This window comes from Conger conger, chromosome 9, assembly GCF_963514075.1.
Source record: "Conger conger chromosome 9, fConCon1.1, whole genome shotgun sequence".
Taxonomy (NCBI): domain Eukaryota; kingdom Metazoa; phylum Chordata; class Actinopteri; order Anguilliformes; family Congridae; genus Conger; species Conger conger.
In genome coordinates, this window is record NC_083768.1 from 36,750,027 (window position 1) to 36,773,810 (window position 23,784).

General features: G+C 40.7%; 1 protein-coding gene across 2 annotated transcripts in view; it reads left to right on the forward strand.

Moving 5' to 3' along the window:
- The window catches only part of LOC133136557 (dipeptidyl aminopeptidase-like protein 6), a 152,303-nt gene that overhangs the window by 11,560 nt on the left and 116,959 nt on the right, over positions 1–23,784 (forward strand). Inside the window, exon 1 of one of the 2 annotated variants that reach the window (XM_061254169.1) lies at positions 21,453–21,997. The exons of the other annotated variant lie outside the window; for it this stretch is intronic. Within the exon in view, the coding sequence (XP_061110153.1) occupies positions 21,806–21,997 (192 nt within the window). The 5' untranslated portion in view covers positions 21,453–21,805. Of the gene's footprint in view, positions 1–21,452; positions 21,998–23,784 lie in introns of those variants that run through there. 2 annotated transcript variants of the gene reach the window in all.

A 23,784-nucleotide genomic window follows, 5' to 3' on the forward strand; every position in this document is an offset into this window, starting at 1 on the left:
TCACAGGTTGCCTATGATAGGATTAATTGTGTATTTAATTGGATTAAATGTATAATGTTAAATGTTGCGCATCGAGCAGAGATGTTATTGGTTCTTTATAATGTGCAAGTCTGTGTGTCAAAGCAAACCTGATGTTAAAACCAGGGTGGGAATTCTAATTAATAGGACTGGAGTATTCATGACATCACAAGCGTACTACATGATTCCAAATTGCTCCCAAACCTGTAGCGCTTGGTAGCTGGATTTGGTGTCTTCTCATGATGCTCATGGTATAACCTTATTTAAATTTGAAAACTTATGAGAGAATCAGTTATGGAGCTTGCAGTACATGGAGAAATGTTTCATGATAAAAGTTCACACCAACAAATAGTTATTGCTGTTGCAGTGTAATCAGTTGGTGAATGCTAATAGATTCTTATGAAAATGAGCTGTGTCTGCATTTGAATGATCTCTGTTGGAAAGACTCCGTAGGGAATTGAGAACTCACCACAGCATGTGGGAAATCAAACAGAGAAAAATACAGTGTGCTCCATAAGGCTTGGGACAAAGACATTTTTTATTGATTTGGCTATGTACTCCACAATTTTAGATTTATAATCAATTTGCATGTGATTAAAGAGCAGATTCTCTGCTTTTATTAATGGCTAGTTGTATATTCTCAGCTTTTATTAATATGTATTGTATATTCTGATGTCACCATTTAGAAATTACAACACTTTTATACATGGTCCCCCCATTTCCGGGTGCCATAATATTTGGGACCAATGGCTTCACAGATGTTTCTGATGTGTCAGATGTGTTCAATCGCATCTTTGTCCCAAGACTTCTGGAGCTCACTGTATGTGTAATACAAATGCTTGCAAAGCAAGGCATTTACACCAAGTGTATGGCATATATGAACAGATTTATTGGGAGAATTTGTTTGTGAAGTTTGGGAAGATATACACTGGGGAATGTGGAGTGAATGTATCCTGTGGTTTTAGCACCACTAAAAATATTCACAGGGTCATGGATGACTGCTCTGTTCCACAGAGGAGGTGAAACACATCCCCAAAACCTACCAACAAACGAAAGTGTGTTTTAAAAGCCCACGTTTGGCCTCCCCAGTGCTGTATGAGCCGTTTAAAATCATCTTTATAGAGTCTGATGGGAAAAGAGAAAAGCCAACTTTATGCCCCAGTCTTTATGAGGACCATGAATCTCCAAACCGGTTATTCCTGGATAATGTACAGTTACGAATTGTGATCCGTGAAATAACAGTGTGGGCCTTCTCTCCTTTAAATTCTCTGTGGTAAATTGCAGGACTTTGCTTATTACAATAATACAAGTGCAATATGCTGGCACATTTTATGTTTTTTCCCCCCGCTTCAGATTATTCCCCCATCCATATAGCACACAGGGATTTCTGATTTAACAATTTTATTTATTTATATTAGTCAAATCGATGTGTGCCTTTGGAACTACTCGAGCATCCATATCCAAATGAAAATCATTGACTCAGAAGTAGAGTGTCCAGTGCTCTATAATTTAAATTACGATGCCTTTGAATACTTTGCAATGTGACTGTTTTGTATTTACACCATAAAACTATTTAATACTGAAATATTTATAAGTATTTCATACAGAGAAAATGAACCAACTTATGATATAGTTTACAACATCTAATGCCATAATTACATGCTTGAAAGGCTGAATAAGGGAGATAGAGAGCTGTGAATGTTTTATACTGCAAAAGCATACAGTTGTTTTAATAAAAAGGCGGCCATCTTAAGCAGCCGTGGTTAAGGTGAGCACAGTGTGCTGGATGTGCCATCTGCATTGACGGCAGCAGTGGGCCTGTGCTCTGTAAAACACCCAGACATTTTAATGATTTGTTATGCCTTGCAGCAGGAAAGGGTCTAGCAGTTAAGCATTTATTCATCATGTAGACGCTTTGTAATTGATTGTGTCCCGTCTCATGCGTTGGGTTTAAGCTCTCCACAAATGTACGCCGTACATAAAAGTGCAATGTTCATATATCAGTCCTTTTACCAATATGACATCAGCCCGTTTCTGTGAAAGTACATGCTGGTATTATACTATGCCACCCAGCACTGTGTTATATGACTGCCAGATCCACCTCATGCAAATTCTTTAAGTCTTGATAGATGCATGACATAATCACAAAACATTTAATGGATTATAATATATTAAACCTTGAGCTATTCGTTAAAGTTATTATTTATTTATTTGGCTAATGCTTTTATTCAGACTGACTTACAGGGTAAAAGGCATTAGATGTTCACGGCAGGAGCAGTGGGAACCAAAAGATTATAGGCACAGAACTGGCAACAACACAATGATAATAAAATTATATTAGTGGTCTTAAGACCCAAGAATCCTAAATCATGCTAATGTTAGCAAGGAGTGTAGTGAAGATAAATAAGGGCTGTGCTGTTTTTATAGCATGAATTTGGTGATGAAGAATGAATTGCCAGAGCAATATTGCCTTGTGTTCTACCACACGCTCTGTGGAACAAACATATAACGTGCAAAAGCTGCTGTTTACACTCAATATTTCTGAGTTTGGATTCACAAGGTACCTGCAATGCATAGTAGTGGATATGGGACCTTCCTCTGTTGCTTCTCCAGGCTTGGGCTTATTGGTATTGAGTAAGTGCTCGTATCTGCTTTCCTGATACTTACTTCACAAAATATTTTCCCACTGCTGACTGAAAATGGCACAACACAACCTCGAATAACCGCAAAGATGCTGTAGTGGAAACAATAATGAAGTCAAAGCTAAGGGCAAAAAAGAAACAGGCACAGTTTCAAAGTTTAGTGTTACAAATGTGTGTAAACACCTTAATAAAACTGTTTTCTATGGGCTCATCAGCAGGTCTTCTGCAATGCACTTTCCTGGTTCTGTTCGAGTTCCCACTAAATGGGGTATAAATGCATGCTATATTACCTTGACAGTTAAGGTAGTGCCAAACTACTCCATGGGACTGCAATAAAATTAACAGAGTTTGGGAGTCATTATCTTGAATTAGGCTTTAATTATAAGGCTCAACAGTGCTGACGCGATAGGGAAAGTGTGATGGAAACTGCAATTATGGAAAGCGCTACAGTAAAATTAAACACAAGAGTTGGAGTAATCTGTGTATTAAATTCTGCCGGCCATTGTTAATGGTCAGCTGCCTGGAATGAGCTGTCGGTTTATTTTTCTCATCAAAACGACGATGTGGAGAAGGTTCTCTGACGGGGTGGAGAAACTGAAATGGGCTCGGTAGCCTCCTCGTTGCTTCTAATTTGAGGACGGCAGATAGGATTCATTTGTCAGAGAATGTGGACGTGCCGGGTTCACTCATTGCTGGAGCGATCCTGACTGGTGGAAACTAGATCAGACAATCTGCCCCGGCCTGCTGAGCCAGACTTTTAACTTCTGAATCAGTCAACGAGCTAGAGGGACTTTACCATCGTTCCATCTTCCAAGTTGAAGTTAACAACATACAAAAAAGTACAAGAAAAATGTCCTCCATTCGATGTCAAAACTCAGACATTGCACTTATTTAATTCATGCACATGCGCACAATTTCACCTCACGTCATATAATTCTTTAATTATGGTTTTATTAACATGTTTGAAGAGACTGCTTAGGTTTTCCCCGTGCTAGCGCTATCACACATGCTGCAAACCTGAATGAAACTGACCACTTTTAAAAGCTGCCGCTTACCCTGCGGCCTTGTTCTGCGGCAGAGAAGAAAAGATGTATGATCTCTCCACAAATCCATTTTTCCAGATGATCATAGCTGGCTGAAAGTAGCCACATGTCGCTGCACTCGCTCAGAACAAGCCACCGAAGCCATTGATTGGTTCCTTGGCTGCCTGCTTCCAGTGCTGTTAGCGAAATGTCTCGCTTGGCGCTGTATAATATAAATGTCATTGTATCTTTGAAGATATTCTGTACACCTGCTACAATCAAGACAGGTGAGCAGAGCTGGCTTGACCCAATATGCAGCATACAGTAAGCATCTGTGTAGGGCCCTTCTCCCCCCAGGGGTCCCCTGGGAGACCCCCAAAGGAACCGTGCATCCTGCTGAGGTACCCTCAAAGGCTGGGGCCAGCACTGCGTGTACAGCTATGTTCATAACCGTAGTACATTCTGAACATGGCCTGAGGGTTGAGATTATTTTTTTTTTTTGTGTGCTGCAGGAGAGGTGGGGGGCATATGTATTTTATAAGTCAGAAACGTGTATATCAGGCATCCATGAAAAGAGAGGTGTGGATGGCGGGCTGTGTTATCACATACCAGGGAAAGGAGGTGTGGATGGAGGGCTGTGTTATCACATAACAGGGAAAGGAGGTGAAGATGGAGGTTTGTGTGTTATCCCATAATGGAACGGGAGGTGTGGATGGAGGTCTGTGTGTTATCACATAACAGGGAAATAAGGTGTAGATGGAGGTCTGTGTGTTATCACATAATGGAAATAAGGTGTGGATAGAGGTCTGTGTGTTATCACATAACAGGGAAATAACGTGTGGATGGAGGTCTGTGTGTTGTTACATAACAGGGGAAAAGAGGTATAGATGGAGGTCTGTGTGCTATTACATAACAGGGGAAAGGAGGTATAGATGGAGGTTTGTGTGTTATTACATAACAGGGAAAGGAGGTATAGATGGAGGTCTGTGTGTTATTACATAACAGGGGAAAGGAGGTATAGATGGAGGTCTGTGTGTTATTACATAACAGGGAAAGGATGCATGCACGGCCTGGACATTTTGTTTAAAGGACTTACCCCAGAAAACTGTATAATGAATTTTCATTAAAACAAAATATGATCAAATTCTCCAAGCATGCCCTCCACATCAATATCCCGTTTCACCTGCACATGTTACAAAAGAAAACTACTTTTGGGGCAAGTTATTTATTTGAAATGCCTGATTAATCTAATCTGTTTTATGAAGAAGTACGTATCTACAGAGTATCTAGAGAGTGCACTGTAGACTGTGTAGCTACACAGTATGCAGATGGATTCTGAATGCAGTTTATATAACGAAGCACACAATACTATGCTAATTTGAAATAGAATCTCAAGGCAAAATTTAGTCAGATTTATGCTCTATTAAACATAAAAAAGTAGTGATTCATAATTTGGGTTCGCATTTTTAAGAAATTGCTCTTCCTACTAATGCCCACTTTGTAGTTTTCAGTTGAATTCTGTGGCTTCTGGGTCACTTTTAATTCAATTCCACCCTTTGTATATTGAGTCTGGCGATAGTCCTTAACCTTGTCAAATCAATTTATTTTAATTAAATGCATATTTTTGCCTTGCACAGTAAAACTACAATTGTGAAAATTATATGAACATGAAATTCTCTTTCTCTTTGAGATAAAATCACATGTCAAGAAGTTTTAACTGAACCCAGAGCATCAATTCATACTTGTTCTGTTCCCGCAAAGTTTCATATAACGCTAAAAGTTTGAGATTTTTAAAATGTGAATCCAATGATTCATTCTTGCGAACACAATTAGAGATGAAACCAGACGCATCTTCAATAGAATGTGTGCCCTAAAGACTGAGCTAAATGTCTGGACAGGGGGAGTTCATTATCTCTAAAGGTTATTCTTTGACTTCATTATTTGTAGCAGTAAAAATTTAGGATGTATCATCAATAATATTTTAGGTGCATTATATAATATGGGGTCTGCTCAAACCCAGAATGTCATGCAGAGTCAAACATAGCCTCCATGATAGTCTAAAGCCAGAAAGGTTATACTGTGGCATTCTTTTTTTATGCTGTTTTATGTAGCTTTTGACATGATTTGACAAAGCTATTGTGCCTTTGCAACTCTAACTTCATCAGAACAAACAAAGCTATGTTTCTGTATTGGTGTAAAGCAGAATGGTTTTAAAAGCTGAGCAGTGGATCATTTCTCTGTCCTAGTAAAACACCATTATGCTAGTTTGTCCAGGTAGGATTCCCCAGTTCACTTTCACAGCATACTGTATGTGATGGATGTCCTTGTCATTTATCAGATAGAAGTTATTTCAATCGGATACAGAATGAATTTAACAATATCCACCACTGGAGCACAAGTTATGAGATAAGTCCTTCTGCCGAGGAATTGCCGGGAGCCATCTCCAAACCCGCACAAACGCCACGGTAAAACGGCGGATGACTCGGTGAATAATTCAATTAAAGGAATCTGAAACACTGAACTGTGTGATACGTTTCAGTGCTGGAACTTAGTCACGCACCCACAATTCATTTGGTGGCTGAGCGGAGGCTACTGTGTGCTTTTTATTGTGTGAAGGTAATGCATTCTGCTAGATCCTCCTTTACTGAACCGAGCTCCAAGATAATTCTGGGTGTAATTTAAAAGAGCGGTAATGGGAAAAACTTGTTGCTTCTATTGAAAGCGGCTCGTCTTTTAATGAAACCTAATCTTTGCAAAGCCATTATTCTGCCGGGCTGTAGCCCCTCTTCGCTCTGCTGCAGCCTCCCGCTTTGCCGATCCCCGGATCTTTCCCGGTTTGTTCCGTAGATTGGTTATCCGGGTGGAGCGTGCGGATCCAGGACGCATGTGCAGATGCCACATAAATAAAACACAACCGCAAATTGTGCCAACGGTGTGTCCTCGTAGGAACAGATATAATTTACAACACACCAGGCATGCAGAATAAATATTGCCCCAGCTAAATCACTAGCCAACTGAGGAGCTGATTGAATTGATCCATTCAATCACATATAGGCTCACACACAAACACACACATGTACACAAACGCACACCCTCACACACAGATGCACAATTTTACTCTTATCTATGAAAGAATGCGTTCACAAGCACTCATTTATGACAGTATGTGGATACATGTTCACAGACACAATAACACAGACGAAGATAGCACACACACACAGAAAGATACGGGTGCACACAAGCACATGCCTCTCTGAGGATTCTATGATTTAGTGTGAGTTGCAGGCGGACACACACACACACATACACACACATACACAGAGATGAACAAGCCAATACTGCACATGTACAAGCACCCACCGCACACTCCCATGCACACACACACACACACACACACACACACACACACCCACAGATGAACAAGCCCACACTTCACATGTACATGCATCCACCACGCTCCCATGCACACACACACACACACGCATGGATACGCACTCATATGCAGGTGCAGATGCATACAGCAGACGCACACACACACACACACACACACACGTGCATGTTTCTCTGAGGTGTGCCTCCTCATGAACTTGTGGCGCGCTAGTCTCGCTACAGTGTACTGGAGGTGTTGAGCCTCCGGCATCCTCTGGGAGGAAGCTATAAAAGAGGAGGAGAGGGAGGAGAGATAGCGCAGTTTAAAGGCTCCCGCTCGGACCCACCGCGTTATCCGGGGGAGGGGGACACGCGTGTGGCCGTTCGATTGATTCCCGTCAGATCATGTGGCCGAGCAGCGTTGGTGGGACTGTCACAGCGAGTGGCTGCGCCCGTTAGAGGACTTGTGCCAGACTTTTCCTGCTCAACTTGAGGCTGAAGTCCGTGCGTGCGTATCGGAGCCCGAACAGCTCAGACGATGTCCGTTCTAATCGCCAGCCAGCTGAAGATCGACACCACCACCTCTTCCAGAACGGTAAGGCTCTCATTTAGATGCAGTTTCTGCAGCCTGCCCTGTCCTCATCCCGATTAAAGTGGCTTTTCCGTTTGCTGCAGTACGAGCGAAAGAAGAACAAAAGCCCTTTACGCTGCAGATAAACAGATTTTTTTTCCCCTGAAATGCAGTTTGTGTCTCTTATGTCAGAACATAACAGTGTATTCCATCTTGAACAAACAGGTGTTATTTTGATAATTGTTTTGTCCATAATACAGGAATGACAACAAGCAGACACCTAAAACAATTTGCACTTCAAATTGAAATCGAATTCACTGTTTCAGGTATCTGCATGTAGATAACTGAAATTGACATAAACAGTGTAGGGTCTGTCAGTAACAGGGTGCAGGGCTGAAATTCTGGACAATTCTACTGAAAATACGCTTAGTGATCCTGTTTACATCTCAGAAAAAAATCTCTGGCTCTGCAATAGACTCCTTATTTTAAGCCTTGAGTTTGAGACGTTAAACTTGGACACAACTGTCACTTAAGTGCTTATGCTTTTTCATGTATAAATGCATACAAGCAGTGGTATTTCATGGGCACATTAGTGCTTTATAGTTTCATTTCATCCCAGTGGAGTCTTCTTTACATAATGTGATAATGTGACTCAGAAACATGAGATTGATTTTTGAGATTGAGAGCATTACATTCGATTCAGAAAATGAATGTCATTTTGACCACACTATCTTAGCTGCACGCTTTCATTATTTTTATGTCAGCAGTGCAACAGATGCATTAAATGGGAAAAAGGTTTTAGGATTTTAAATGTTTTCCGTTTTGGCGTAGTCAGAACCCTGTTCATGTACGAAAGGCATCAGGTCAGATAAGATGTGCGGAGTGTAGGAGTTGCTGAACGGTTATGAAACGGGAGTTGAGCAGAACTAGCTTTCCGTGAACAAGCTGAATAACTCCGCATGCCAGCAAATTTCTAACTCTGGACTGATGACTGGTCACCATTCCCCTTTGTAAATTTCAGTTTTTTGTATTGTCCAAATCTGGTCAACACAGTCATGTTTGCAATGCGGCAATGTACTCCGCGAATTTGTAAACATGTCTGTTGTCTGAAGTGCATGTAGCCAGTCGCCGTTCCCTTCCTCTCTGCGGTCCACCTGGCTGAACTGCAGCCACCGCGAGGCAGAAGGGCTCCAGGTGCCTGTATGACCGTGCGCTGTGTGTCTAGAGCAGGGCTACCCAACCCTGTACCTGGAGATCTACCATCCTGTAGGCTTTCACTCAAACCCTAGCAAAGCACTCTGTATTTAACAGCTAGACATCTCGTTGAGCTGCTAATTAGTAGAACGAGGCGTGCCAAATTAAGGCTGAAATGAAATCCAACAGGAGCGGTAGATATACAGGAACGGAGCATCCCAGGTCTACAGTATTTAATGTGAGATTAAGTGAGGGGACATGGTCCCTCTGTGGGCAGTACTATGGTCGATAGAGCACAGTCCTGCAGAAGACCTGACCATAGTGGCCACTGATATGGCCAGGATTTGATTCTGGATGGTCAGGAACATCACTGAACCAGTAGCTGCCTTTAGCACCCCCAGGAGAAGCAATTTACACAAATGGGTGGCTTCTGTAATAGAGTGTGGACCAGCGAATGGTCAAGCTGAAAGGGACATGCCCTGCGGGTATGTGGCAGACAGTGTTAGACTGGAGTTCAGGGTTTGTATGTGTTTAAATGGAGAAGCTTGTAATGCCTTCTGCGTGCATCCGTGAGACAAAGTTCTGAATTGCCAGCTAGTGCTACCTCATAGCCATCCCCCCTCTGAAATCTGGCATGGGTGATGCTCTACAACCACACGGTAAAATTCTCTCTATCAAATCAAGTCTTAGTACACATGTTCCCAAATGGACTTGTGTACTCTGTTAGAGTTGAATTAACACTGGACATTTTACTATGCAGGTAGACCCCCCTCACACACCCAAAGGCATAAGTGTTATTTCAGTCTGGGGCACTGTAGGCTCAAATGCTCTAGCAGCAATAAAGCAATAAAAACTGGCCCTGGATTCAGCATGCAAGACTGCACAGTCGAACAAGTATAAACCGCAGCCCTCTTGAAAAGCAATATTCCCAATCAGTCTCGACGAGTCTACTGTACATTCTCCCTTCAACACTTGAAGTTCAAGGCCACCTGGTCCCTCAGCCCAATCTTTCTTATTTGTGGTAACCGTTTCTACTATATGCCTTGCAGCTTGGAACTTTGTGTGATTTGCATTTATAAGATTTAAAAATCAATATTTAAAGGTACAATAGGTAAGATTTTTGTGTTACAAGACCATTGTAAACCCCTTCCTATTATTGAAAAAGGCTCACTGACACACCCTCTGTCTGTGTTCATGGTCCTTACATTCGGGTTTCAAAATATGCAGTTGACTGCCCGACTCTCTGTACCAAAACATTGTATCAATGTACAATATTTCAAGCCCATTGGTTGAAAATTGCCACAGCCAATGCCATTTCAACATCAGCGTATTTACAGAGAAGGGGGAAGGAGGGGATAAACGGTGTTGTGGCTTGAAGGTGTCCATTGCTGTCCTGTTGTTCCTTTAAGTCATTTTCTTATTATTATATTTGTTTTTGGTCAATTTTTCTGTCTGTGAGAATGCCCTTACTTCTGTCCATACGGAGCATATCCACCCACCACGTCTTACAGAAGGCTGTGCGGATTCTCCTCTGGTGAATAGATTCTCCATTTAGATTCTCCCTCTCTCATATAGTTCCCTCTCTATTTTCACATTCTCTCTCTATGAATAATAATGCTCTATCGACATGAGTGCAAATGACAATATTGGCGAAACAATTGACAGTGAAAAAAGGCACAATACAAACAGTTAATAGAGGCCATACTAAATATTGAAAAATGACACATGGAAAGGAAACACTGGCAACTTACTTACTGTATCTCTCTCTCTTTCCCTCTCCCTCTCTCTCCTTGCCAAACTCATATAAACTTTATATTTATTCTCTGTTCAAAAACTGTTTACTTATTTCCATTACTTTTCCTCAACACTCCTCTTTCTCTATCACTTTATTTTCCCTGCATCCTTGTTTTTTCATAATTCATCCCTTCTTTCCAACTTGCCTCTCTGTCACAACTGCATTCCTCATATACAGTGAGCTCCATCTTGGGACAGACATATATTTTCTAGATTTCACTCTGTACTCCAGAATTGTACTCCAAAAGTATTTGCATGGCTAAAGTGCAGATTTCAATTTTATTAGAGATTATTACTTTATACATTTTGGTTTCACCATGTAGGAATTACACCACTCTGTATACATAGTCCCCCCCTTACAGGGCTTCCTTTGTGCCAGTATAACCAAGCTTTCAATGTCTCGTCATAATTCTTTTGATTGCTTTTTGAGTCTGTTATTGGCATTGCATGAGGAGTTATCAACATGAGGAGTTATGTCAATGAAAGTCAAAGAAGCCATTATGAGGCTGAGAAATTTTAAAAGAATTGTCAGACACATAACCCAAACAATAGGCCTACAAAAAATAAATGGTTTCGAACATCAATTTGTGAGTTCAGGAAGCACAGAAGGACTGCTTGGCCAAGGAAGACCTTGACTGTTGACCAAAGAATTCTCACCATTATAAAGAAAAAAACTGAATCACCTGTCTAACAGATCGGAAACACTCTTCAGGTGGCAGGGGTGGATGTGTCAGTGACTACTGTCTGCAGAACACTTCACAAATGGAACTATAGAGGTTGCAGTTTGCCAAGAAGTACCTAAAAGAACCTGCAGAGTTTTGGAAAAAGTTATTGTCGAGAGATGGGACCAAGACTTGTTTCAGTTACGGCAAGAGCGATATGTGAAGGCTAAAAGGAACCAAAGCACCCCCTCGTCTGTGAAACGTGGTGATTGGGGTGTTAGAGATTGAGAATGTATGGCTGCCCCATGTGCTGACTCAGTTGTCTCCATTGTTAATGTAACTGCTGATAGCAGCAGTAGAATAAATTCTGAAGTCTACAAAAGCATCTTATCTACTCAAGTTCAACTGAATGCCACCAAGCGCATTGGGCAGTGCTTCTTCCCACAGCAAGTCAATGATCCCAAACATACACCAGTGCTTTATTCTTAATTATGTTCCAAACAGTTGATTTTAGTAATGTCATATTGCTGACTGTTACTTTCTTATTTCTCAGCCTCATAATAGCTTCCTTGACTTTCATTGGTACAGCTTCGGTTCATGTTGACAAACACCAATAACAGACTCCAAAGGTAATCAAAAGCCTAGAATCAAGACATGATGCTGAAAGCTTTCTTATACCTGAAGAATTGAACTCGCTGAACTAATCAGAAACATGCAAAGCCATTTGTCCCAAATGTTATTGCTCCCTGAAATGGGGGGCTATGTATAAAAAGTGTTGTGATTTCTACATGGAGAAACAAAAATGTATAAAACAAACTTTTAAAAAAATCAGAGAATCTCAAGTGAATTGTGTGATTTCAAATGTAAAATTGTGGAGTACAGAGCCAAATCGAGAATGAAATGTATTTGTACGAAGACGTATGGAGCTGACTGTATGTAGCCCTGTGTCTGAGACCTTAGCTGCTGAGATTCTAGTCCTGTGGCACAAGTCAGTATTCCCCATTCTTCTCTAAAACTCAATTTTCTCGTGTCCTTATCTTGTGCATTTCCAATTGGATTCAGGGGTAATTTGACCAGGTTCCCGAGAGAGAGTAAACAGATTGCATAGTGCATTTTGTCAACTTCCATCTTGCATAATAGCAAAATAGATTTCTTCTCTCTCCGCAGTTATATGCTTACATCCAAATGTGGACCGAATGAAAATAATGTTGATTTAAATGTTCATATACTCCTAGTGTAAGCATATGCCTGTGAATATACTCTTTCCTTTACATAGAAATAATATTTGTTTGAATATGAAATTAGAATATCTGTACACATTGCACTGCAAATAGCCAGCATTTCCTGTGCCTAGTTCATAAAAATCTAAATTGTATGCATATGTTGAAAACATGATCAGAAATATGATCTTCTGTACAAAAACAAATTCCATCCTTGCTGCTGATTGCTAACATCCAACAGTTAGGAGTTGATTTTTCTTTTTCTTTGTGGATGAAACTATCTTGCTGCTTACGTGGCCTCTGAAATTATCACTATGGCATCAGGTATGATTACAGAAAACAATATGGTGGCCATAAACTGGAGAGTGTAGGAGCCAAAATGGCCCCCGGCTGTAGTAGACTTCTACCACAGTAACTTCTGCCCAGTAACATGCTGATATGCAGAGCCATGAATGTATTTGAGGAATATGGATGCCAGTCACACTCAGAATGCAGCAGAAAGGTGATTCACATGCTGGAGTTTGTGTCTCAGAGAGAGGGAGGATTATTGAAGAGCATCGCTTCAGATTAATTTGGTATTAAAGACTTCACGCTGCTTGTCCGCTGTTGGTCAGGGGGCAGCAATCTGAAATGTCTTGACTAATGACAATATCGATTTCTCCAAAGCAGGGGTGGAGCGTGACATCTGTGATGTCATTCTGCCTGTAGGGTAGTATTTTAAAGGAATATATTTCCTCTAATGAAAAAGGGCGGGGCCTGGTGAGAGTTAAATGTCACCCGAGTCCCTTTATCGCTCATCTGACCCGTCTAACAAGGGCAGCTGCCATTGGCTGCTCCCTCCTTAAGCTGTTGCCGGGCAGTTGTTTTGTTCAAATATGCATCCTAATTGGTCGAGCCACCCCAGGGTGGAGCAGAGGGGAGGGGGTGAGGGGGTTCCCGGTAACTCCTCTATTCTTACCATTTGGAATTGCTTTATTCAGTGTGTCGTTTCTACGCCACACAGAGAGCTCTACAGTCATAGTGTGTGACCATCCCTCACCGATGACACTAGTGACCTGTAGGAACCTGGAAAATAGCTTTAGGCGCTGTGACTCTGGCCAACCTTAGCCCACCTTAGCCATGCAGGACAGCACACTGCTCTCTGCCTCTGTGGTAGCACTGCAAATAACATGTTTTCATTGTAGTTTCCTAGTGAACCGAATGCCAGGTTGTAAAGTGTACATTTCAATAAGTTAGCCATGTATTGCGATTAGTCACACAAAGTAAAGAAATAAAAATGTCAATAATTAGATTGTACTCAGTTCTAACATTAGCTCTAAATCTTAATCTAACCCCAAATGACCGAACAAAATCATTCACATTTTGTATCAAAAAGGCCTACGAACTTTGCAAGGAGTAACTTTACAGTGGATATTTTGTTGTAAAATCTGTCTTAATCTCTATATCTTTAATAGTATCCTACTTGAATACTTCTCTCCATCATGAAATGTACTCATCTGAAAAAGGAGTCACACTCTACAATTTCAAAGTGGGTTTGCTGGTGTAAAAAATATGAAAATGAGCTTGGTTTGTGATTGCTGGATTTTTGAAGCAAAACTGCATGATAAGCAATATGTTTTGCTGCAGAACTTGGATCCCATTAAGTTTTGCCTTTAGTTGCAGGGAATAATTAATTGTCAATGCACATTGGGAGTCGGCATCTGTTTGTAACGCTGCCCTCCAGGAAAAATTAATGTGCAAGAATGCTGACACTGCAAAACCTAGGAGGCAAAGCCCTGGTGGAGCGTGGGCTCTAGATGTAGATTGATACACGGGTGATGGCCAATTGCAGTTCCATTTTTGACGTGGTGTCTTAGATTATTACTTTTTAATCATGATAATGGTGCGATCAAAACATTTCTTGTTTTCCGTTGACTACGCCTACCAATATGGCTAGAACAGAGCTGAGGAGATGTTGGAGGGCTTGAGTTTTAATTAAACACAAGATTATTTGATGAGCAGTATTGATCTGCGTCTTTCGCGTTTCTCAGACATGGTAATGCGGCGCTTTGGAATGAATTCAGATAGGCGGGTGTCCAGAGAGACTCTGGGTGATGAGAATAGATACATTTGAGCTGTGATTACGCTGGGAATCATTCAGCACATGGATTCACTGAACCCTGGGGAAGATAATGCGAACGCACACCGACAGGCGATGGGGAAAACGGGTCCGGGGTGAGCCAGGTTTCATCTTTACTTGCTCGCAGAGTTTGTCCAATCGAAATGTTTTTCAGTGGAGATCAAAGCGTTTTGATTGGTTTGGCTGAGTCAGTGACTGACATTGATTGTCACCCGCCTTCAATGCAGGCCCAACGCTGCCGTGGTAATAACGACAAATATACGTTCAACAGTCACCGCATTGAGCAAGGCCGTCCCTGAAATATCTTTGCAGCTGTGGCCAGAGAAGTTATGAGGTGCAACGTGACATGATGTATCGGTAAATATAATGCCAATATCACACATGGCAGGTTGCAATAGTGGCTCTCCGGCAGGAGCACATCGCTCTAGTCTCTGTAGAGAAGACGAGAGTTTTAATGTAGCGCTGCCTCGATAATCCTCTGGGAGACGTGAAGCAGACCGTACGTGTTGTCTGGATAGAACGCGAGCGGGATGGGAAGACATCCATCACAAATCGAAAAGCACGTCATGCGTGCGGGAAGGAAGCAGCAACGGAAATGGGAGTTCTGGAGACGAGTTGTGAATAAAGACTAAGACACCAGTCTGAATAACTGAATAACTCGTATGGCTAATCGCGTGGTTGTTTGTTCTCCATTACTAATGACAAGACGACATACAGTAGAGCTTCTGAGAAACATTGAGAAGTCAGTACAGAAACCACTTAAGGTAAAGTTTAATGCAGGCAAATCATTTTCGAATTTTTGCATCCACTAGGTGCCACTGTTGCTCTGTTGAAGGGCAATTGCGGCTGCAGTACGTTCTCTTATTTATACGGAGAAATGTGAAAGGTTCTAGTTGTATTTACCCAAGCCCTATAGATGTCCTGCCATAAACTCTATAACACAGGTTGTTTATAGGCTGAATTAAGAACATACAGGTAGATTCAGAGAATAATGCAGGGGCCAAACTGAGCTATGTACAAAGACTTGGATTGTATTTTAAGGGACATGTTGCCTAAGACAATGGATTAACTACTATAATTAATTAAATAGCTTTTTTTGCGAAAAATATGCTCGGGTAAAAGGGCACTGGCTTGTGATAATAGAAATGTCTACCCCTCTCAGTCACCAGATTGCTCACATGGAAGACAGGAGTAAATGATGCCAGAATGCAGCCCACATCTATCAACAGAATGAATCTTCTCTGGGCTCAGTGAGTGAACCTGTGTGCCAGCCAGAACTAATGAACCTTTGAGGCATCCAGTCAGCACGGCGTGATTAAAAGCGCACTGACGACCATTCATCAGCCTTGTGTGTGAGCCTTTGACAAACATACAGGTGTGAATGGAACTGGCGAACTTGCACAGTTTAGACACAAACAGGGCAGTTCCAATTCTAATGACGTGATGCTATATGATAATATATACTATTGGGTGGTGCCCTGACACCTGATTTAGGTTTTACCTTAGGATTCTTCTGTCTCCTCAGGGGAGTTTTTCATTACTACCTCGGCCCTGGTCTGTTCACGGGGACTTGGGCATGGAGTGTCTGTAACGTGCCTTCAGACATTGCCTAAAAGAGATATCTATTTATTATTACACCTTGCCAGCCAGCGAGAATGAGCTCCACCGCTATAGCCAGGTTCCTCCTGAGATCTCTTTCCGTTGGGCAGTCCTGTCACCACTGTTTGAGAATTTTTCTCTCCACTGGGGAGTTTTTTTAATGTATTTTTTTTACCTCATGTCCTTGCTATTTGGGAGTTCAGGCCTGTTTACCCTTCTGCTACTCTGTGAAGCATCTTTGCGCCAGTTCTCCGTACAAAGCGCAGAGCGAATAAAACGGAATTGAATTGGAAAGAGCAGCGTGAATGAAACTGAATTTAATTGAATAAATCTGCGAAGAGATAATCATCCACTTTTGAAAGACATATCAAAGATAAATGTAATTATGCAGCTATTCTCTTGTACTGATACAGGTGTTCTGTGTAGCTTTGTGGGTGTTACATGTGGGGTCATAGCTTTCACTGACATGGTCATTACTCATGTACAGGTACTGTAACTGAATGTGTGACCTGGGAACTCACCACAGTTTCTAGTTCATTATTCCATCTCAGACAGAGTACATAGCACCCCGGACAAGCCTCCATGTTCCTAACCACTGTTTTATCTATCAGAGTTCAGTCCTTACAATGTAAGACTGTCTGATAAGTGGCTACTTTGTAGTTTCTTAAATGTGCAGATTACTTTTCTGTTAATACTTCCACCCGAGAAAGGTCTCCAGAGCTCTTTAGATAAACATGAATGGATGAATAATACAGCAGACACCACTGCACACTCTTGTTCCAGGTCTTTTGTACAAAGCAATTATAGGAAAGCCTCCTGCTCATCTTATCAGAGGTTTTACCTGCATGTGCCTAATGACCTGCTGAGCTTTACTGTGCCCTGCGCATCCTTTGAGTTCTGTAAGATAGATTTTAGTTGCTGCCCTACATAGTATGAGAACTTGGTGCAGAAACAAGCTCATCTTCAATACTTATCTCCTTTGTGTGATTTTAAGAGTTTAGTATAAAGTCATATGACAGAAAAGGTGCTGTTGACCTGAAATATTATCACCTGAAAAATTATCATGACTGATTAATTGCGTGGTTGTTTATGTTGCAAACTCCTGACCAGGGCTTCCATGAAAAATAGATGTTTATCTCAGTCAGACACACCTGGAGAAACAAGGGGATTATGAATGCTTATGTTGTACATAATATGAACAGTTTTTGTAATTTCATCTCCTGTAAGTCTTTTTAGGTGCAATAGTACCTGGAAATGGTTGGTTATGTATGTGTGTGTGTGTGTGTGTGTGTGTGTGTGTGTGTGTGTGCAAGCTTGCAATTGTGAGTGCGTGCCTCCTGTTAGGGAAAATGCCATTTTTACATTATGTTACGCTATGATACATTATTTATTTTTCATTCCTCTATTCATTTATAAAGAGGCCGCCCAAAGTTCTATACCACAAGAACTTTTATCATCTACCATGTCTTGTGTTAAACAGCTCTCAGCCTGATCCCTCACACAATGTCACACAATGAGCACCTTCCAGTCCAGGAGACAGATGTGCACCTTCCCTCTTAACTCGCTACACTGCTAAGCATTCCATTTCACAAAAAGCCCGCTCGCTCCTGTGACTAAGTCACTTATGCTTTATCTGAACGACCTTTCTGCACCTCAAAACAAGGACAAAAGATGATGTGAAACCTGAAATATTTAAATGGCGAAGAGCAGCAGACAAATGCCTAGGACTCAATAGCACTTTATATGGATGTAAACTCAATATGTACATTGAACCAAAGTGCTTTGACGTTTTTATCAATTAGTCACAGATTACAGAACATCCATTCTTGTTTCCTATACTCTTCTATATCAAAATTCATATCTAGATGTCCTTGAATATGTGTTTGAGTTTAGGTCATCTCATGTAAGAAGATTGAAAAGAACAATTATCATATTTGCTGATAGTTTCTATGCAGTAAAATTGCTCAATGCTCATTCAGAATTCAGTGTACAGTGTAGTTCAGTGTGAAGGAAGAGATGAGTGTTTGATGTTTTAATGCTGCTATTGCGTTCAAGTACTTGCTTCTGCCTTATCAAATATATATTTTTATTTCAGGTTAGTGTGGTCTTGGGTATGCTTCTTCATGAAAAAGTTATTGAGTGTGATTTTCTTTTACTGAATTTCAAATTATTTCATGTTTATCTGGAACACATTTCAATTATATGGAAAAGGCTATCATATATATTATGTAGCTCATATTTATATATTTCAGTGTTGCACAGCATGGACTCAGCAGTATATCAAGGCCAGATGTATACAGTAAATGGTTAATCTGTAAAATGTGAACTATGAAAATCCCTCTTTACCAGGACATCTGTTAAATTATGTTCACATATTGTAAGTACTATAAATATTACATTAATACAGCAACCTCTGCATGGAGCATGCTATTAATGAACTTAATGTCACTGCTCAATATGAAAATGTTATGATTGGGGGTTGACCCTTAAGTTTTGAATAAGGGAAATTGTGGTTGATTGGAGACTTAATCTGGTGTATCAAATTGCGCAGTAACACAGTTTTGCAGTTTTCACTTTGGACTGATCAGTTAAAGTGTTTCAAATCAAACAGACAGCTTGTTGAAAACAGACAAATTTAGTCGTGTAGATGTGATTGTGTATTCGGGCGGCATAGGTGAATTTCACCGTGTGGCAGATAGTAGTTCAGATGGTCCTAAATAGAATTTCAAATATCCAGAGTTACGCGATGTTTTGTGGATTCAAAGGGTTAACTTTACGGTGTGCTCTCCGTGGTGCTGAAATGTATTTATCATCGCTACATCTCAATAACAGTGCTTCCTGCTTATGAACAATTGCTTATTAGAGTAGCGCAAGACGACAAATCATCAATTACAGTTCACTTATTGCTCAATCTTGGTTGTATAGAACAGTAAGAATTAAAATGTACTCTTGATCAAAGTGTCCTGATTCAGTACCAGTACTGAAGTCAGTTTATCACGCACAATGTACAGCAATAAAGCATGTTTAAGTCATATATCCATGAATTTCCATGGTGCATGTTGCTGTCAGTGACGATGTGTTCAAATGTGTTTTGCATTCATGTTTTTTCTTTAAATGTGTTTTAGTATCATATTTCAGGTATACAGTCCCCGCCAAAAGTATTGGAACAGCTAGGTCAATTCCTTTGTTTTTGCTATACACTGAAGACAGTTGAGTTTGAGATCAAAAGATGTACATGAGATGACAGATTCAAATTTAAGCTTTCATTTCCTGGCATTTTTATCTTTATTTGATTTGTTAAACGACTTAGGGCAGTGGTTCTTAACCTGGATAAATGGGGGGTTCGATAAAAGCATAGGTATATATTTTATTTTCCAATAAAATATATCCCTATGTTTTGAAGAAATCATATTTTATTTTTCCAATTACGAAGGATTCGGTGAATGCACTGATGAAGCTTGCAGGGTTCAGTACCTCCAATAAGGTTAAGCACCACTGACTTAGGGTATCACCTTTTGTATCAGTCTGCCCAATTTTTAGGTGAGCAAATGTATTGGAACATGTGACTGACAGGTGCTTCTTGTTGTCCAGATGTGTCCTGTAAGATTGATCGGTTAAACAATAAATAGTTCTGACTGTCTACTCTTGGTTATAGCCTTGGGTTTGCCTGTGAAGACTGCATTTGTGTTAGAAAAGATGAAGACCAACATGAAGACCACATAACTGTCTTTGGGAGCAAGCCATTCTGAAGCTTAGAAAAGAGGGGAAATTGCACCAGCATTGGGGATAGCTTGTACAACAACTGGGAATGTCCTGAAAAAAAAAGAAACCGCCGGCATACCGAGAAACAGACATCAAACAGGTCGACCAAGGAAAACAACAGCAGTTGATGACAAACATACTGAGAGCTGTGAAGAAAAACCCAAAGACATCAGTCAGTGGCATCACAAACAACGTCCACAGGGCAGTGCTGAAGGTATCTCAATCAACCGTTTAAAGAAGACTAAGAGAGAAGATATATAGAGGATATACCACAAGAAGCAAACCAGTCATCAGTAGTAAGAATCAGAAGGGGAGATTACAATTCGCAAAGAAGTACAGAGATGAGCCACAAAGTTCTGGAACAAAGTTATATGGTCTGATGAGACCAAGATAAACCCATAGGAAAGGAAAATAGTGTGGAGAAAGAAGGGATCTGCTCATGATCCAAAACATATGAGCTCATCTGTGAAGAATGGAGGAGGAAGTGTCATGGCTTGGACTTGCATGGTTGCTTCTGAGGTTGGCTCACTAATATTTATTGATGATGTAACTCGTGATGGTAGCAGCAGGATGAATTCAGAAGTCTAAAAAGACTTCTGTCCGTCAACTTATGGGGAAATGTGTCCTACTAATTTGGAGGAATTTCATCATGCAGCAAGACAATGACCCAAAACGCACTGCCAACACAACAAAGGACTTTTAGATTTTAGACTGGCGAAGTCAGTCACCAAATATTATGTACTTTCATTTACTTAAATACTCTCTGTGCCAATACTTTTGCGCACCTAAAAATTGGGTGGTCTGATGCCAAAGGTGCTATGTTCTAAGTAAATTAATACATCTAAATAGTAAATTAAATACCAGGAAATAAAAGCTGCAATTCTGAACTCTTGTCTCGTGATCTTTTTATATCAACCACAAATGTATTAAGAGTACTGCAAAAACAGTGGAATTGGCCTTGCTGTTCCAATCATTTTTGAGTGGACTGTATGTGCCAATTGACGTGTCGGTTTGAAAAAAGGCAAACCACGTCGCGGTTCCAGCTCCGCTTACTGTCGTATTTTCTAGAACCACGGAGTGGCACTGGAGTACGCTTTATAACAGATGTAGCTCTGTATAGAAACAGAGGCAAAGATTAGAAACTACGAATACAAATTCCATGGACCGGCTGGCAGAAGTGCCGCGGTAATGCTCATTTCTTTAACATTGTGGTGATTAGATTAAGAGGAGGAGCAACCGGACGTTGTTTACATGTTGATTCGCGAGCGATGCGGATTGCCGATTATACTAACAGTTTACATTCGGGTCACTTCTGCAGAATTTGCGCTTTACCTCCTTCGTCTCGTCAGTTCTTTGTAGGCTACTCTCAGTATAATGGTAGCATATAAAGTCTACAAAGCCGAAGTATTTCTTTATTCAGTTTAATTCGAAGATATTTGGTTGGAAATTTAAAACCATTCGCTGCTACATCGAACGGACGGCAGGATCTATATAGCCCCCAAAGGACCGAGGCGGAGAAACAACGTGCTCGGAATGTAGAACAGACTTTATCGACACCGCTTTGAGAGCTCTCTGCGTTAGTGCAACCTCCGACAAATTGAGCCGACACCTCGCCGTTTGGGACGAATAGATATTTAAAATCTTTGATCTGATTAAACAATCCACTTAACTGAGTTTCTGTGCCGGTTCCTTTTTGGCACCATCTGCTAGTGAGTCTTATGCCAGCCGTTTGCCATTGACACAAACGCCAAAACAATAAGCAGTAAATACCAGACGATTTATGAACAACTTTAATCTTCTGTTGTGACATGCGGTAGACTTTTGGCTTTACATATGGCTTCGCTGTATCAGAGATTTACCGGGAAGATTAACACCAATACATCTTTCCCAAACCCGCCGGAGGCCAGTCACCTTCTTGGTGGACAGAGTGCCGAAGAGGAAAATGCTGGGAAGACCCCGCACCCTCTGCAAGACAAGAGACCCCGTTTCCAGCAACGAAACGGGAGAAGATGTGAAGACGAGGACGTAAGGGAAATCTTACTCTCACCATTTCGTGTGCTGTCGGTTGTGCGCATTCATATCCAGACACTGCTGGCTTTTTAGCTTGTTGACCCCATAGTAAACGAGACTCAAGTTTATGTGATTTAATCTGTTCTGTACCTCAAAGGCGTGGTTTTGGAGCGGATGTATTTATATTCATTGATATTCACAGCAATGACATCATGGGACAGTTGGCAGACGTATGGCAGCCTGTATGATGTGGAGAAAAGTTACTGTTGATATACATGGAATTAAACAAAATATATTTACAGTTTCTCAAGTATTCCTGTACCCGTAATATTATGTATGCAGGCTTTCATAGAAAGTGGTTTTAAATCAAATTTTACATTTTAATCCAATAAAGTCCACTACGCGCATGCAGCTCATTAGCTCAGAGTACCTGCGTAACGGCTGACTCACTGACTCGTCGCCAGTGATGTCCACACAAGGGACAAAATAGTTAAACCGCATCTGGTCGATATTTATCAACTGTTTGTTGGCCTATTTCCAAAACAAACACAGTAAATCAAACACGCCGTATCCCGTCTAGCAGGAGTAATTAATTATTAGATTCGTAATTTTCTGAAGAGATTTTGGGATGCGACTCTTGACTCTTTCTACAACGGTTGCATTATCTTCGTTAGTAATGGGTGGATTCGACGTGTGTGTGGTGCGTGTGTGTATGTGTGTTTGTGTGTTTGTCAGTCTCTATTGGGCGGGTAGGTGGAAGGCTTGTTGTGGGTTGGTCAGTGATCTCAACGGAGTCAATTCTACATCTAACCATTCTGTTAATCCCGCAGCTGTCATTGGTTCTGATAATAAGACTGCCACATTTGGTCACTGAATGTATTCATTATTAATCCATTATTATTTAATCAATCAAACTACATCTTAGTAATCAAACCATGTTTCAGACCATTGATGACTTTGGCATTGACGATTGGAATGATTTAAAACGTCTATCTGTTAAATTTTGTATAGTAATATTTATTTTAGTTACTCTGGCAATACTCGCAGACATATAACAAAGTGATAATAATACAAATGATAATAACTATTTTGTATCCGAAAGCTAATAAACTGTCGGTTTAGGAGAATTATAGAACTAAATAAATTAGTTTTAAAAAATCAGGCTAATGTTACATGTATTTGGATGTAGAAACATAGATGTAGCACCTGATTTCTGTCCATACAGCCATACAATGTATTAATTAGTTCAATATAGTTGGGCTTTTAGACCATTTAAGCAGCAGGTGTCGCTTTACGAGACATAGTTTTTACTATACTTTAACTACTATAACCTACTTTATGGTTGAGGGGTTTTGTGAATTCATGTTACTAGCTATTCTGTTGTGAAATGTTAATCGTTTACTGAGTTGTGAATGTTTAAATCCGACTGTACTCAAGCTTTGGAATAATGCCTACGTATCCCAATACACATGCTTACATGCGTTACTACACGTCTCATGAATAAAAGTAACGCGAAGCCTTTGTCGTCTGGACTTTTGTCGTTTGGACAACTGTAGGCTGCCCAACGTGCTGTAATCGCTGATATTCGCTTTTGGCGAAATTCACGAGTAGGCCTATTTGTGTGGTAGCACACAAATTACTGTACATGTGCAGTCGCGACAGCCATTGCAAAATCACCTAAACTATATAAGTACCCATACCGCATGAACCCTGCCGAATATCCAAAGGACAAATAGTGGCAAGTTCCGCGGTTGAAAAATGATTGCGGCTGCTTGTAAAGAAAGAGCGAAGCAGATTTGCAG